General features: G+C 38.4%; 1 protein-coding gene across 1 annotated transcript; it reads left to right on the forward strand.

Moving 5' to 3' along the window:
• The first annotated feature begins 5,527 nt into the window (after positions 1 to 5,527).
• On the forward strand, positions 5,528 to 6,226 carry Cldn17 (claudin 17). The gene has a single exon (XM_042677024.1). It carries the CDS (start codon positions 5,528 to 5,530, stop codon positions 6,224 to 6,226), a length of 699 nt encoding a protein of 232 aa, XP_042532958.1.
• Positions 6,227 to 18,790: the final 12,564 nt, after the last annotated feature.

Here is an 18,790-nt window from a genome sequence, read left to right on the forward strand (position 1 = left end):
GAAAGGGCCTAAGTGAAACATTGCATTGACGAATCAATTCATGATCCATTCAAGTAATATTTTTGGGGGCGCCGACAATGATGAAGGAATCTATATTTTGCCCAGAGAATCTATTGGCAAAAGCAGTAAGACACAATCTCCGTTGTTACAGAAACTAAATCCCATATGGGAAACATCTTACACAAATATGAATAGATATAGTATATAAAACAAATATAGAATATAGTAATAAGTAATGAATAGAAATAGCATGTAGCCTAAGTATATGAATTTATGAAAACTGCCTTAGATAAATGTATTAATAAAAAGTAAAGCAATGTCCGCAATGGGGAAAATGTGAAGCTGAAAGACCCTGTAGAACTCAGGACATGTGTCCCCTGTGAAAAAGTTTGAATCAAAATCCTAAGGAAAATAAGTAATAATCAAATGAGCAATTTGTATGTGTTACTTGGGCTGCTGCTGATGGTAAAGTTATATGTAGTAGAAGGCAGAATGCAAATGAAAATAATAATAAAGTAGCTTTATGTGTTAGCATACATGTGTGTATGCTAACAGGTATGAACATACCTACCTACCTACATACATACATATATGAACATACCTACTAATTGATCTAATAGATTTGCCGTTAAACCCTGAGCTGACCACTGAGGAAGATAGGTTTGATACTTTCAAAATAGACAAATAGGAAAATAGGAAAAATCAGAGCATTTTCTGTCAGGAAACCCCTGAAAATGGAGAAGAGCAGGATGAGATGGGGTTGATTTGTGCATCTTTGATTTCCCTCTTGAGGTTATAACTCTTCCTTTGCTTACTTGCAGCAAGTAAACATTTTCTACACAGTCCAGAAATTCTTCCACTGAACCTAGACACCTTAAAAATACTGCAAGAGGACATGATTATAGAGAAACTCTACCAGTCTTATTGTCAGATTCCTCTCCTTCATTGTGATAATTTGTTGATAGTATGGGCTTGTGTATGATAGTCCAGTCCAGATCATTCCTTTGAGCTGCAACATATCTCATTCTTTACATTGTTTACTAGGATGACTGACACACAACCCAGACTTTGCATCTGAAAACGGAATGCTTTATCGTTTCCTTAGAAGTCACTCATTCCCTGGGTGCCTCATACATCAAGGAAGGCACCACTGGGTACAATTACACAATTACACAACCATGATATCACAATCATCTGTTCCCTACTGCTGATCCACTGCTCAGCTTTAGCGTTTGAGTCTCCTATACAGAAGAAAGATGCATCTCTATCTCCTCTTTGGTCTTCTCTAACTCAGCTTTCATGGTCTCTTTTCTAAGTGGTTTCATCATACTCACTTTGTAGTTGTTGTTTTTTCCATTTTCTTCAAATATCCCTATTCTTTTTGTAATTGGTGACTTTTTTGCCCTTGTTATCTTAATGTTGACTTGAAACTTGACAGTGTCAGTTTCGTGCTTAAAATCTAAACTGGACTTTGCATTAATCTTAGATTACTAAATGACAAACACAGACTTGAATATCAATTTCTTACCTATATTCACTGCCTCAATTCTCTCACATACACTCATGTGTCTAAGATCCAATCTCGCATGGCTACAGAGCTTTACATATACAGGTTCTACTTTGCAGATTGTGGGATTTGCTTCCCACAATTTGCCTGGTTATCTGGCTAACTCCTATCCATATTTCCTTCATCTTATGTTGAAAGCTGAGATCACTTCTGTTTATACTCTGCTTATACCTTATTTTCATACCCATGGATATAGCTACACTTTCAATGATATGTGTTATAGCAATTGCTTAATAGTTACTGCATTCACTAAGATGTAAAGTTTTAAATTTTGGCAGGGACCAAGCTGGAGTATTTTTTTTTTCATGCTGCCATTTCTTTGCATATTAGCTTGGAGGTAGTGGAGAACTATTGGAAATTGCTATGGGTGATGGTAACATCTTCAGATTTGGGCTCATCAAGTCTTCACGACTGCTAAGCAAAATTTGTACTAAGAAAGTCTTAGGCCAGAGGCAATGAGACTAAGAAAGATGTTATTGAAATGATGCAGATATTGAAAGTATGAATTAAAGACTAGCAGTGTAAGGAGAGAAAACATACTTAATAAATTAGCAGAAAGTATTGGTCAGTACTTGAATTCCCTGTGAAGCTGGCAATAAAGTGGAGATATGTGTGTTGTGTTTTCTATGGGATCAATAACTGAAAAGAAGGTAAGAAAGAGGGTCAAACACGGAGAGAAGTGAACTTGTGACTCTTCAGTGAGATCTGGAGCTACTATTGATCCTGAGATTTAACTTCCAGTTAGACTGGTCAAGCTTGACTTCACATCCCTGATTGATCAGTCAGTGGAGGTAGGCGCGTCCTGCAGGAGTGAAGAATGATTTGGGAAGATGTCTACTTCAGGCAGCATCAGAAGGACACCTGGGGCTCAAGCAGAGGGCTTTCGCTGCAGCCTGCTCAGCAGCTGCAACAAGCAGCTGGGTAGAATGTCAGCATCTACCCCAGATTCATATTGGTTGAGGGATTGAGATTAAAAACAAAACAAAAAAGAGTAACAATCATAAACAGAGACCAGGGTGAAAGATAACAGATTCAGATCTTCCCATTTGATAGGAGATCGTTGAAGTAGTGTTTACACACAAGGCTCAAGAGGGTGAGCGTGAGTGAGAGGATATTGAAGTAAATATTCATTGGGCGTATTGAAGTATGGATGGAATCTGAGAAGAAACAGTTAAACCCAAGAAATGTAACTAAGGGAAAGAAGAGTCTGAGGATGTGCAGATAGAGAAGGAATAAGCATATCATAAAACAAAAATAAATGAGACTAAGAGTAAAAGAAAACTTTTCCTCTGTGTTTGCAAACATCCTCTAATGTAATGTTCAAAGCATCCCAATGAAGTTGCCGATGATGATGATGATGATGATGATGATGATGATGATGATGATGGTGATGATGGTGATGATGGTGATGCTGCTGCTGCTGCTGCTGCTGATTTTGTAGAACAGTCTGTTTGGAGAGGGCCCCAAATATGGTCATCATGGGTGACTAAAGGCATCAAGCAAAGACTGAACCTGGTCACAAAACACAAGTCCTTCACTGCCTCATACAAGGACAGTGAAGTGACTGGTTGTCACTTTGAGGCCCAGAAAGAACAACTCTGAAAGCATTGTGTTTTAATAGTACATAGGATTGGGGAGATCGATAAAATTCATTGAGTGCTAGAAGTTAGACTGCACTGTATGGTGTAGCAGAAAATGGAAGTGGACCTAAAGATGTACAGGGATACATAGCAGTGCGTGGAGATGATGGAATTTTTAAATGGAAGAGAAATGAATGTTTATATTAGAAAAGACAATTGAGAAAGAGGCCGAGGGCATAGTGCAGAGGAGGAAATAATTCATGGAGCAAGGGAAGGTCTCAGAGAAGGCAGGAGAGGGTAAGTGTCACAGAAAAGTTGGACAGGAAAGAAGTTGTTCTTCCTTAGTTTTAAAGGAGAAAAGAAGTAATTGACAATGGACTTTGGCGATGGTGGGTGAAAAATAAAATAAGAACTACATTATTTATGTTTCTCAGGTTAATCTTACATTCAAGAGGTAGCTCTGTATTCTAAAAGTAAATACATGCACTCACTGTTGTTTGCTTGGGAGATGTTTACTTTACAGATGCTGTCACCGCTGGAAAATCAAGTAATTAGAAAAGACCAACAAACTGGAAACTTCCAGGACAAAAACATAAATGAAGATAGGACTGAAAAATGTGATGGAATGAGGAAGAAGAACACGAAAGAGGAAAGAGAAGCTACATTCTCCAAGTCTGAGAAGCATTGGACAATCTTGACAGGGTGAGGGTTGATCAAGCCTTGTGTCTCCACACCAGAACCTTCACCCTGAGCTGGGGGAGGAAACTGTCAACTCCATGAAGTGATTTGTTTCCTTGATGCTTCACACTTCTGGGAGAGGGAGTTCTCAGACCGTCCATTTAGAAAGTACAATTGCTTTTCATATTTCTCCATTTACTTAATGAGCTCCTAAAATCTGGGTGATCCTGGGCCACCCCTGAACTCTCTGGCCTTCAGTTGACTGACGGTGGAACCCTCTGGAAACTGTAGAGCTTCCCAGGCAAAGGCTGTTGGCTCTACTTCCCCAGGTGCATTCCTCATCCTCAAAATGGATTCCTGTGGGATGTAGAAAAGAGATGGGAAAGAAAGACTCCTACTTCCCACATGAATCCCCCCAGTGTCTGCTCAAGGATAGTGAAGAATGACAATGGAACCCTTAGAAAATGGAACCATCCTCACCTGAATTCTCTTTGCTAGGAGACTACTTAAACTGTAGAAGAGGTAGTGCTACAGTTCGGATTTAGTCATACGATAAACATTTGAGAAAAGCAATGGTCCCTCCTTTATTTATTTTGAATCAGACTAGGCATAGAGCGGATGGGAAGCATAGTAAGAAGCCTGGGTTTGTCCTTGCTCAGTTTCAACATGTTTCTCCTCCAACAAGCACCATATATAGACTTCATTCTGTAACTATGTCAAGTACAGAGTGCAAGCCTGGTTTCTTTGGTGACACCTGCCAGCCCTAAAATGTTTTCTGTTATCGAATTTGAACTCATTTCATAGTTAATTGGAAAGACATCTGTCATAGGACTCTGAAAATGAAATAGATGCTTTTGATTTCCTAACCTATGATGTAGTGCAAGGTGTCAATGGAGACATCTAATTGAAAGTTTATACACTAACCATCTTTCAGCAGAGGGAGAGGCAATTCTTAGCAGTTAATAGAATAATTGCTAGTCCATCCAAACCAGCCTTTCTTGATCTTCTTTCTAGATCTGAAAAATAGCTATGAAAAATTGAATTTCTCACTTAAGACACCTCCTAACTCTCCATAGTTTTAATAGAAGTTTAGAATGGAATGCCTAAGCATTTTTATCCTGAAGTCTTTATTAAGACTAGAATTATTTAACCATCTTCAAGAAAGGCAGCTTATACAAGAAGGAAGCAAGAGCTAGCCTAAAGTCTAAAATGTTTTTCAATTGCTCTCTAAGCTTTGAGCTTATCTGTAGTTGTACACATATATTTATACTTTCCATATCAGAGTGAGTTACAGAGAGGAAGTCCTCAGCTCTGTAATTAGCAATCCACAATGGAAGCTTTGACACTTAATTATAGCACTACTAAGACAATAATAATATGAGGAATACTGAAGTTGAATGCAGTATTTCTTGACACACCTCTACTTACCTCCTTATTGGCTGGGAACGAATTATATATGACAGTGAATAATCCAAGCAGCAGTGACTGTGTGTGAACAAAGACTGCCTGCATTTTCAACAGGTCCTTCTAGTTAGGATCAAGTTCACTCTCCACTGCTGATTTAGACGCAAATACAATGGACAGCCCCGGCAAAGATCCTTCCTCATCAAAGACGACTCTAGAATCCAACAGCCCTCCACGTCCTGCAATTTGAGCATCTTCTAAGACGAGCCAGGTTGAACCAGTCTTCAAAGTCCAGACCATGGCATTTTATCCACTACAAGTTGCTGGGCTGGTTCTTGGGTTCTTTGGCATGATCGGGACCCTTGCCACAACCCTTCTGCCTCAGTGGAGAGTATCAGCTTTTATTGGCAGCAATATTATTATCTTTGAGAGGATCTGGGAAGGGCTCTGGATGAACTGCATCCAACAAGCCAGGGTGACATTGCAGTGCAAGTTTTATGACTCTTTGTTGGCACTCCCGCCTGTCCTGGAAGCAGCGCGGGCCCTCATGTGCGTGGCTGTGGCTCTCTCCTTCAGCGCGCTCCTGATTGGCATCAGTGGCATGAAGCAGATCCAGTGCACGAGCACTGACGAGAGAGTTAAGGCATACCTTCTGGGAGCTTCAGGAGTCCTCTTTATCCTGACCGGCATCTTTGTTCTGATCCCAGTATCCTGGACAGCTAATATCATCATCAGGGATTTTTACAACCCAGCCATCCACGTGGGTCAGAAACGAGAGCTGGGAGCAGCCCTCTTCCTGGGCTGGTTGACGGTGGCTGTGCTCTTCATTGGAGGGGGCCTGCTCTGCGGGTACTGCGGCTGCAACAGGAAGCAGCGATGGCGCAGGTACCCGGCCCCTGCGCGCCTGGCACCCCGCGCGCCTCCTGTGCCCTGCACCAACCAACAGAAGAATGCGACCGGGACCGCGCTCAGGAAGACCTCCACCAGCTATGTCTAGAGCTTGCGCTCGAGCCAACTCTGCATGACGCTTTTTAGAAAGCCCTGCCAGAAACTGTAAGTACGTCAGGCAGGAGAACTTGCTTTATGACTGTTTAAATAGAGATGGAAATTTTAACTTTTCACCGGAGGCAGGAATGTAAATTACCTACTTGGACATTCTAATCTCTTGTGTAGTAAATGAATTCACTGTTGTTAGACTCAACCTCATCTTCTGTGTGTGTGTGTGTGTGTGTGTGTGTGTGTGTGTGTGTGTATGTGTGTGTGTGTGTGTCCAAAACATCAGGTCAAATCAGAGTCATTAATTGATAAGCAATGACGAACTACTCTTCTCTGCCTGTGCTATATTTTTGAATGAAAAACGCAAAATTTGCCACTGGTAATCCAAAGCAATAAAGCCTACATGCATTTAAAAGCATACACTGTTCATTTTTTCTTATACATAATAACAGTGACTTTATAATCTTTTGAAAGCAATTGTCTTGGAAACTTGTATACAACAAATAATGATTTTGGTGTTGACTGTGTCAAAATATGAATATCCTTGCCCACTGCAAATGCTTCATTTGTTCCTTTGGGAAAATCTCTGAAAAACTATATATTTAGGTTGTGTAAGATGTTGAATTTTATAGTCTAGAGTTTCTACATCTAAACTTGCTTAGAAGTATATACTCAAAGAAAAAAAGTTATAAATGAAAAATAATAAGCTTTGACAAAGTATGGTTCCCACTTTCAAGTCAACAGAATCATCTGTCTTAATTAGGCATATAAATTTGAAGACTGAACACAATTCTTCCCAATGATTCCCATCATGAGTAGAGAATTGAAAGGTTAGAAGGGGAAGGGAAGGGTTTCAATTCCTTGTTTGTTTTTTCTTTAGTCATTGTACAGGTCTAAGCATGTAGAACAAAATGAAGAATCAAAGTAATGATTCAGAGAATTAGTTAGGATTAAATAAATACCTCCTTTTTATTCTCTAATAAAAAGTTAGTTACAGTGAAGGCATTTTGTTTCACTTGAATTATGAGCATCATTCTCTCAATTCTTTACTTCCCATGTGTACATACCAATACCAAGACTAAAATGTGGGGAATTTTGAGGGGAATGAGTAAAGACATGCATCAATCAAGTTCCTTTTAGGACTTGCTTCTACATTAGCTCCAATATTTTGTGAATCAATGTTAATATATTCATTTTTAACTCTTCGAAAATTCTATTTATTTTTAAACAACAGCACTGAATTTACAATGTATACTTACAAATGAAAATTGTTTGTTCACCATATATTTATTGTATGCTTATCTTTGTTGTACTAAAATAATAAAATAGTTATGTGGTGTTGATGTATTTAATTACTGCATCAATTTGAGAATGAATTTCTACCTTTAAAAGACAAGTTGGTACCTCAGAGACATTGAAACTCAAAGCTAGCTCTTGATGTCAAGCCCTTATGACATTCCATAAGCCAAACAGCAAGGCTCCAATAACTTGGGTAACACCTGAATACTATGAAACTTCCTCAGGAACATTAGGGATATTTAAATGGCAAGGGCCACACAGGTATAAATTTCTGCAAAGAATTGCAAAAACATAAATAAGATTGTGACTCGATGAATTTTTCCTCAGATTATTTTCTTTCAACAGAAAGACCTAATATTGGTTCTCCTGAAAAGAAGTCATTTATCTTATGCAGTCGAGTAAGTAAGACAACAAGACAAGCAAGATATATGCTTAAAGGTTGCCAGGGAATCATTTATCTTACCTTTGGGCTCACCTAGAAGCAATTAGCCTTACAACGATAGGTTCTTCATTCTGAATTGAAGTATGTTATTCTCCTGGCCAGAGGATCAAACAGGACAAAGGTTTAACACCAGGTGAAATCCTACAATAACATTAGCTCCTGAAAATGGGACAAAAATTCAAGAACTAAGAATCCTCTTGCTTGCCCTTTCATTAATCAAATTGTTCTTCAAAAAGTTACTTCTGCATCCCTTACTGAGCTGCAATATTGGCTCTAGTACAATAAAAAGAAACTTTAGTTATTTTCAACAAATTTTACAAAATGAATTATGAATATAAATCTCATACTATGATGCTGGGTGTGTAAGAAACAATATATCTTCCTTTGCTGGCAGTTAACCACAATTCAGTTTCTTGGATAATCTCTCACTTTTTACTCTCTGATGAAGTGATTGGCAGAATTCAGGATGATGAGCCCAGGAAATCAGTCCAAGATGATTATGTAGACAGGTGTTTGAGAAGATGCCTATTACATATTCTCTGCCATACTTGGCTACATTCCATATGACTTGTGTTTTCGGTTACTTGGACCAGTGGATTTTAACCCTGGCTCCATAGTACAATTGCATTGGGGAACTATGGAGTATACCAAGGCAGACAGTTATGAATTGTATTGATTTCTGCTATTATTCTTAAGAGTTATGGCCAAGAACTTGCCCTGCTGACATGATTAACAGCTGTTTGTGAACAATGCTGGAGGGATTTGCTCTTTCCCTCAAATGGTTGCCTTTTTAAAAAATAACATCTTACAAATCTCCCTTCTCCTTCCTCATTTTCTATAACCTAGTACAACTTCACAGAAAACTGCCCAAAAAGAAAGATACTTAAAGACTAAGCTCTTCAAGTCTAATTTTGCCTTTGGCTTCATAAAACTTCCAGTGAAATGCTTTGCTTCAGATAATCTAGAATGAAGAGTAAAAGGAAGAAATTTCCAAAATATAAAAAAAATCATCAAAATATGACCAAAAATACTGCTAATATTCTGATAAGTATTGGATGAATATTCGAGGAAACAATGTACGTACAGTATTATACTTTTGACATTTTAGATCTTTTCCTATCCCAGAAAGGATAGAAAACAAAGGCGTTCAGAAATATAATGGACTTTGGGTATGAAAAGCATAAATCCTGAGGAGACCGTAGAAGAACAATAATAAGGCTCAGTCTGAGGCAAGTTTCCCTGAGGCTTAACATTATAAAATGTTTTCCTAGGGTGAGAATCAAACTAAGCAGTAGAGCAAAGAAGCCTCAGCCATCAGAGTGTCTCTAAGGGAGAAGGGCCTGAAGTTCTTCCTCTAGTCAGCTTTAGAAGAACTAGAGCCCAGAGAAATGACTACTCTCAGATGGACTTGAGAACCCAAGCACATGTAGTCTTGGCTCTTGGCCCTAGGGTTGATGTTTCAGTGATATGTTTTTGCGTCACAGGACCCAAACATTCTCTTTCCAGTTTTCCCAAAGTTAGAACTCTATGAGAATAGAGGATGAGTTACTCTCTCAGAGAATACTACCTTGGACTCAAAAAGGTCTGAGCATGGCGGCTGAATGGGACAGGGTTAATGCCCAGGACAGACAGCAGCCTGTGTTACCTGTTTTGTTTGTTCCTCCATTTTCTTCCCTGTCCTTTCTCTATTCATCTGGCTCCCAGGGAGGTGGGTGCTATAAGGGCTGTGCTGGTCTTTGTCAAGAGCAGGTGTGGTAGTGAGAGGGTCTTTCTCACATGTAGGTGAGAAAGTGCTGGAATCTGAATGAGAATGCTTCCCTCCCAGGACAAGAGATAGATTAGGAGGTGATTCTGTGATGACCTTTCTAAACAAGGTGATACTAAAAGAAAAAAAGTTTATCTGGATGGATATTGTTATTGTTCAGCTAGAAGATCAACAGATAGATAGGTAGATAGATAGATAGATAGATAGATGATAGTTGATAATTATATTATGTATGTTCTATATCAAAAGGAGTTTTTCCTTAGATTCACATTCAGCAAGGCATGCTTTTCAAAAAATCATCCTCAGTAACTATGTTTTATTGCTTTAAGTTTTTAAGCACCAATAAAACTGCAGTGAAAATAAGATAACAGATTTGAAATAACCCAAGTTCTGTTTCACTGTTTTCCTAATTTCTATGCTATAGGAATTAGAAGCACATATTATACACAAGCTAGTTTGAATGAAATCACTAGAATTTCTTCATTGTAAAGTCTGTAAAGAACAAAACAGTTTATTAAAAGAGATATGGCATAAGGTACTAATGAAGTGTATTACTGAAAATGATTTCTCTTCTAAAGGAAGACAATCAGAAAAAGTAAGTTTTTTCCCCTGGGGAGTGGAGTCAAACCTTCTAGATCACAAAGTCTCATTGTCCCCCAACTTCTCAAGTTTCTGTATTTACCACTGCCCTCTAGATTAGGTTAGCAGGGAGCGCTAGTGACAGGTTAAAGGTTGCTCTGCAACTCCCTTTCCTTGGTCTTGGATGATATGGACAATGGTAGCTGTAGTTTCTTACTAGCTATTCTACAAGGCACAATTTAGTTCCAGCTTCATTCAAGTGTATCTTATTCCTTGGACTGGACACTCTGCTTTTCTTTTTGCTTCTCTCACTCCCCAGGAAGTGGCAGCTGACTGCTATCAAATCTAGAGGGCCCAGAATTGTTCTATCTAGTTTCTTAACTCTGTCCACAACTTGTAGAAGCAATTCCTTTTATTGAAGTCTAGTTTGAATAATTAGGATGATGTCAGTTATCCATGATGAAATTGAAAGATTAATGACCGAAAATCATTCTGAATTGACTTTCCAGACTCTAAGAAGAACAACTGAAGATTTTAAATATTGAATCAATATGAGCTCAAAATATGTAAATATAACCCTTGGAAAATTAAGGGCCTTCTCTAATTTTGTCTTCCATGAAGTCTTCAAACAAACAATCAAAAAGGTGAAAAGCTGGGAACCAGTGGTTCATGCCTGTAATCTTAGCTACTCTGGAGGCTGAGTTCAAAGCCAGCCTGGGCAGGAAAGTCTATGAGACTCTTATCTCAAATTAATGACCAGAAAACCAGAAGTGGTGCTGTGGCTCAGTGGTAGAGTGCTAGCCTTGAGCTGAAGAGCTCAGGGACAGCATCCAGGCCCAGAATTCAAGCCCCAGGACTGACACTAAAAAAAAAAAAATCTACTGATAGGAGAGGGCAAGAATTTGCTGAGAGAATATATATCTGACCAATCAATGAAATAAAACTCTCTAAGCCAATCATATGGTGAAGCATATAGGGAAAATGAAAGTCCATATTTTGTATGGATATAAAGAGTGGTATGTTTTAAATATTCTTTTATCAAGATTATTTCCAAGAAAATATTTACTTAATTATCAAGATTAATTTCAAGAAAGTATTGGTTTAATGGGAAAATACTATTCATTAAAACATTACTACAAATTATAAAGCAAAGTAAATACTTTTAAGATGAGCCAACTAAATCATCTGAATCCAGATTGTGAGTTAGCAAAGCCAAAGCATGTGCTAGGAGAAAAGACAACTAAAATATTTATGTGGAGGCAAATCACAAAATTGATATAACTACAAGTAAATGACTTTCACTACAACACCAATGTATCAGACATTTTAGCAAGTAGGACAAAAAAAACAACCCCAAAAATCCCTTCATCTCACATTACCTGTCTTACACATTCTGAGTGACAAGATTGGCTGTCCAAGAGGAAGAAGTAAGTTTGTGAAGTCGATTCTGAGAAACACATAGGAGTAAAAAGGAGGACACAGAGCAGATGTTAAATAAATCCCATAAAGGGTGGAACAAGTAAACAAGCAAATAATGAACCTGGAAGAAGAGAGGCCAGGCAGATTGGAAGGAAGAGCTTCCAGGGGCACAAAGAAAAAGGGCAAGGAAGATTGGGTTTCACCTTAAGGAAAAGAATTCTTGGAGCACTGGCATTTAGACACACTGAAAATATCACTGCCCTTTTCAAACCTTTCACTGTCTTCTCCTCCTACTTAGGGCTAATGACTTGCTCAGAATCTGAGCTGGGAGGGTGAAAGGATCACAGAGAATAGTTGAAGGAAGAGGAGCATGTCATCCTTCACCCACCTCTTCTCACCTCTTCCCAACCTTATTTAAGCCCCACTACCTCCAATCAATGATTCTCCAGATTTACATCTTCTTGCATCAAGAAAGACCTGTCCTGAAACCTCTGACCAGCATTCTCAGACAGCCACTATTTTTCCTAGACATCTACTCCATTGTCCTGAATTACAACTGGTCTCCTATAGCTTTGAACTTCTACTCACACTGCATTCTGGGTCACTCAAAATGGTCTCTATGGAAATAGAGGTCAACAGAATTTTGGACTTATTAAGAGTGAGTAATTTTGTTCCAGCAATTGCTGATTTTATTCTTTCTTGAATTGATTATATTTTTCTTTAAATTACTATTGAGAACTCTTAGAGATTTCAAAGACTTGATGCTTTTGTATCTCTTTCTTTGATACCATATCTGTCTGTATATATTTACTTCATTTTGAAAACTGATTTCTACTGTTCCCACTTGTGAACATCTTTGTATCAATGGCAAAAACATTTTAGCACAGACTGTGAGCTAATTACTAGCAAAAAGACATACATATACATACAAAATTAAACTATATACAAGTGGAAAGGGTGAAGGAGAGAAAGACAGAAGAAGTAAGAGAAAAGATGCTTATTTGAGTCTACTTTCTTTAACTTATAAGTTTAATAAAAACGAACTTCAATGCTAAGAGTTTCATGACCTTTCTAAGGACACACAAGGAGGTCATTACCCTTGCCATTATAACAAAGCATCTTGGGAGAGCGTGTTCTTTTCTATCTAACACCCTTCCTCCCTACCTAAGGAAGATAATAACAACCTCTACCTGAAGGGCCATGGGAGGAGAAAATGAGGCAGTGCCTGTGAAAGTATTTTAATCACGAAGCATTATGTAAATGTACTATGTAATTACTATTATTAGCTCCCAGCAATCCAAGTCTTAAGTTCTTCATGGTTCTCTTGCTTTCTCTATCCATTAACCATTTCACTTGTATGTCGGATGAGCTGAAACGTAGGCCAAAAAACAAAAACCCATAATATTCATTGTGCTTTTCTAATCACACATTTCAACAATTTTCCTTCATCTTGTTAAGTATGGCCATTTATTTTGTCCTCTAAAACCTAGAATGCTTGTTCCTCTTGGTTTGACCCTACTTTTTTGATGAATGCTACCAAATTCTAAGTTTGACTGATACTTTATGTGGTCACCTGATCTCCTTTCTGGGGCCTTCTGCTCTGGTCCCTCTCTCCTCCATTTTTGCTCACTCTGCTGTAACACATGGCTACCATTTCCCTTCCTGTTGCTACTTGACAGCTGCCTGAGCTAGCCCATTTCCATCTTATGAATTCTCTCTTTCGTATTTTCACATCCAGAAGCAAAGGAAAAAGAAACCTCATCTCTAACCACTGCTATTAGCAATTTACTTCCTTCTCAAGAGCTCCCAGATCTTAAAACCACACACAATTATTGTTTACCTTTATTTTCCTCATTGAGCATTTCTCCTTAAAGCACTGAATAATTCTGTCCAGTAGCAACTAGGTTCAACCTGTCTCATACTCCATTCCCTACACATACCTCACTCCATCTCTGGTACACATTTTGTGTTGCTTCATTATTTTTTTCTAGACCCTGTCTTTTGTATATGCGCCCACCACTATGCTCATCTTCTCTATCATACAGAAGGCAAATGGCCATGATTTATATACAGGTCCTTTCATCAAGAGACTGGAATTTATTTCCTCAGTTTTGGATTCAGCTCTGGCAATATGACTTTGCCTGAACAACAGAGTGCCATGGAATTTACAATGATGGGCTACAAGTTCTGACCCTGGACCTTAGGAGCTCTCTTGGTCTGCTTTGATCCAGTGATTAGCTCAGACTATGCTGATAGGAAATGGGAGGTGAGAGAGAGGGAAGCAGAGATTTTCAGGAGCCATCCCAATCATTCTGGCAATCCCACCTGACATCCCTGACATGAGAATGCATCCTACCAAACTATGCTGAGAAGAATGGAGCCTTTCTGGCCAATCCCTGACCACATCACTGCTGTGTAAGTTTTGAATAAATTAGGACTATTTGAAACCTTTCCAAGAAAAGTCTCACGACTTTATTCACCCCTTAATGTTACTGTCAATATTAATAAGGTTTGTTTTATTTTCTACAGTCTTCATTTCTTTGCATTTACAAGGATTTTTTTTTGTCATTTTTAAAGAGATAGAAGGCCTTTGTATAAGTGATTTCATTTCAGTCCTATACCAATTCTTCAAGGTAGGTATCCCCATCTTTGTTTTATGGATGATAGCTATTCCTAAGCATTAAGCAACATTTTCTTTTTTCCAGATTAAACACGGGGCTTTATGTTTACTAGGAAAGCACTCCACCACTTGAACTATATCTTCAGTCTTTTTAAAATTTATTTTGAGGTAGGGTCTTGTGCTTTCAGCCAGATGGCTTCAGACCACTATCTTCATATCTCAACTTCCCTAGCAGACTGAATTACAAATTTGTACCACCATGCCTGTCTTGTTTTACGGGTAGAGTTCTACTAACGGTCCTCAAACTAAGATACCCTATCTCCACTGTCTGAGTAGCTCCAATCACAGGCATGAATCACCACACCTGGAAGGCATAAATAACTTGAATAAGCTTTTCTAATCCATAACCAAAACTGCTCATTTTATTGCTCCAATCACTGAAGCAATTAATATTGCTTATGTAAAATGAGTTTCCCTGAGGCTTCCTGTGCCTACTGTACTTAGAGATGAGGAGATGGTAAGAAAATACACGCGATGACTCAGAGCATAACTGTCACTGGAAAACCAAATGGCTCAGATGTGCGAGGAGAGATAGCCTGAATAAAGATGCTAATCAGGAAAATGTTCCTGGAAAGATCAGAAATGGTGGCAGGCCATGAGGAAGAATGGAATTCCTAGGAGTAAAATAAAGTATAAGAAGGTTTTCAAAAGATAGCTACAAATGGTGATCAAAAGACCCAGATTCAATGGATTTCTATGCTTCCATCAGAAAGAATGATATTATTCCATTTCCAAAGAAATGGAAAGACTTAGAAAAAGTTATATTAAGCAAAGTAAGCCAGACACAAAGAAACATACGTTGGATGTTTTCCCTCAATAGTTTTAACCAGAATGTGCCTATAAATCTAGAAGTACTGTAAACACACTGTATGGTAAAAGACACTTAGACATGATAAATGATGTAGACATTCACACAGTGAGAGCACAGGAGGATATTCTTAGGAGAGGAACACAAAGGTTCAAGAGTTATGTGCATATGACCATCTAAAATGATATTTATCAAAATGAACTCCAAGAAATGGAAACAAGGGTTTTTTTGTTATTTTGATTTTTGTTTTTATTTATTGTTGCTGTTGTTTTCTCCTTTGCTGCTGTTTTTTTATTTCTGTACCTTTTGTCTTATATTTAAGTTTATCTGCTTGGGTATGGTAAGGGGAACACAGAAAAGGTGGTACAAAGGGTGAACAAATGAAGCTGTGGAACTCACTAGACACTATGTTGAAAATGAACTATACAATTTGTGGGGGACAGGAGTTGGAGGGAAAAACTGGGAGAGAGTGAGGGAAAAGGTGACACTGTTCAAAAAGAAATGTACTCATTACCTGACTTAGGACACTGTAACCCCTCTGTATATCAGCTTTACAATAACAATAAAAAAAATAAATACTAATAGTCCTTGGGTATAGCTTGGAAAATGTCAACAAGGGTGCAGGCATATACAACAGAGAACTGTCAGAGATGTGTTCAATGTTTACAACATGAAGGACTTTGAAACCTAATTTGCAGAGCTCTTTGTTTTGTTGTCTATCAAGGAAATTCGCACAACAGAGTCATATAATCACAGTTGTTCTTAGAACTCTTTCTCTAGCATTTTAATTGACTTCTAATTTTCTGCTCACATTACATTTTCTTATCTCAGACATGCAAATATTTGAAAGGTATCCTTTCTGCCTAATTGATTAGTAAGCTCCTCACAGCCAGCCATGTATTAACAACTATGTTCTGTGCACATACTATTTGAAACTGGGCTAGTGGTGAAGAATTTTAACAGCAAAACTGTGGAAATCACATCAAACAAAAACTTCCTGTATAGAAAAGGAAACAACTAACAGAATGGGAGAAAATATTCCCAAGCCATATGTTGAAAAGTATATGGCTTGCCCATGTAATTGTAACTCCTCTGTACAGTATTCTCACAATAAAAAAATACAAAAAAAGAAAAGTATATGGTTATGAGTATAGGAAATATATTCTTTACTTTGCAATTATTCCCTAAGCAAAGGGAGTGAGTCTTGGAGAGATTGCCAAAGGATTAATCTAATAGTCACTCAATCTATTGATTCACCCTGAATCACAGGTAATTCTTTCAAAGCAGCCTTATTATTCTTTACATTTACTTTTGGTAAATTTGCAACTGTGCTTTAAATACTATCTCAAGTCTTCAGAACATCTTCAGAAGCCACTTTCTGCAGCCAGTAGAACAACTTTTGCTGGCTCTTTGCAGGTGTGTTTCCACAAAGACAGTCATTGCATCATTTCTGCTGGAGTTACTACAAGAGCGTAATTTAGGGAGTGGTTTGAGCATGCTGAGTGTTAAGACAGGACCTACAGCAATTAGCTCTTAGTTATGCCTGAACAAGACTGGATGGTGGATTCTTAGTTGGTTTGGTGAATCCTTACTTATCAGAAAGTTGTGATCATACCAACAACGGAGAAGCCAGTGTGTGTCTGTGTTTATACTGAGCAGGAGCCACTGTCATCTGGATCACTTACGCCCTACACTGCTCCCCTGCATCTCTTGCATCACATTCTCCACAGGTGTAAGATCACACATTCTCCAAAGGTGTAACTGCTTATTTAGAGAGACAGCTGAAATATGCATCTGAAATCTCAAATGAAGTTAATTTCTCTGATGAAAATTAGATATAATCAAAAAATGACAAAGTAAAAGAAAGAATAGCCTATGTGGTTTTTCTTTTCTTTTTTTTTATTTTTGGTGGTGATGATTCTGGGATCTGAACTTTGGGGCTTGACGCTCGACGGCTTGAGCCAGGCCTTCACCTCAATTCCTCATTTTTCATAATATGTTTGAAAATTTAGAATTGAGTTTCATTTTGTGTCATTTATAACAGTCCTTTTGTCATTTTATGTCAGTCCTTGGATGATCCTCTTTTCCCTGTCTCCTGATAACTCAGATGTGAATTACACTCTATTTGAATTAATCCTTCATTTTCCTTTCAATCTATCACAAAGCAATATACATGTCAGAGGTTCAATATGACAGACTAGAAATAAAATACAAATAAAGATCTTAACAGTAGAATATTAGCTGGGCACCTGTGGCTCACACCTGTAATACTAGCTAACTGGGAGAGGGGTGAAATCTGATGATCTCAGTTTGAAGAGAGAAACTGCAAGAAAATCCATGAGACTTTTATCTTCACTTAACAACAACGACAACAACAACAAAAGCTGGAAGTGGAGCTGTGGCTCAAGTTGTAGAGCACTAGCTGTGAGAAAAAAAAAATTCAAGGACAGTGCCCAGACCCTGGGTTCAAGCCCCAGAATCTCTCTCTCTCTCTCTCTCTCTCTCTCTCTCTTTCTCTCTCTCTCTCTCTCTCTCTCTCTCTCACACACACACACACACACACACACACACACACATGAATATTAGCTTTTGGTTATAGAAACTGTAAAAACACTCAAAGGAATATCTCACCACCTACTTTTCTTTCATGCTTCCAGATTTCTACATTTACTTCCACTCTGCTCACTATTATTCTGTGAGGCTTTGTGGTTTCCTTCTCAGAGGTTCTATGAGCTATTGTCCCAGGAAGAAACTTGGTGAATCCCTTTACAATTCCAAAGATTCCTTCGCACTTCCCAGTCTATGTTACTCTGCCACAGAGCACTGGATGTGTGGATTTGGTGGGTGGTGGTAGTTGTGTTCATTGTGCTTGGCATAGATCCTGGACATCATGCACTGGACCCAATGATCTACTGATCTACATGCTCAACTCAGGAGTTTTAAATAAAGTGATAAACAGAAATGTGACTGGATAAATGGGTGCATAGGAAATAGATAAGATATAGACAGATGATTGATAGTCATTGAAAAAACATGCACATCTATCTGTATTTTTAGTGCCTGGGATGTGACTTGGTAAACATTGGATATTTAGCTATTTAATCTTTCTTTACTCACCGACTCTTTCCAGTGCTGGGTTTCTAAGTCAAGGACTAGGCTGACTTCAGACTGTACTCCTCCCTTCTTTGCTACCCTAGTAGCTCGGATTAGATAACTATTTATTGAATGAATAAAAACGTACCTTTCCTGATTTGTCACAAACCTATCTGTCCATACATTCACTTAGCAAACGTTTTCTAAGCTTCCTTTAAGTGACAAACACTGTTCCCGTGCTGTCACAGTGTGAATATAAAACTCTTCCCCCAAAGGTCTCAGGAGTTGAAGACCTGCTCCTCAGTTAGTGCGGGTATTGGCAGGTGATTGGCTTATGAGGATGACCTCATCAATGAATCAATCCATTCATAGGTGAATGGGCTGTAAGGGGGCGGGGTCTAGTTGAAGGAAGCAGTTGCTGGGGGCTTATCGTGGAATGATACATTTTGTCACTGAGCCCCACGCTCCTTTCTGTTTCCG

The sequence above is a fragment of the Dipodomys spectabilis genome, unplaced genomic scaffold, assembly GCF_019054845.1.
Source record: "Dipodomys spectabilis isolate Male_0828 unplaced genomic scaffold, ASM1905484v1 ptg000032l, whole genome shotgun sequence".
Taxonomy (NCBI): Eukaryota; Metazoa; Chordata; class Mammalia; order Rodentia; family Heteromyidae; genus Dipodomys; species Dipodomys spectabilis.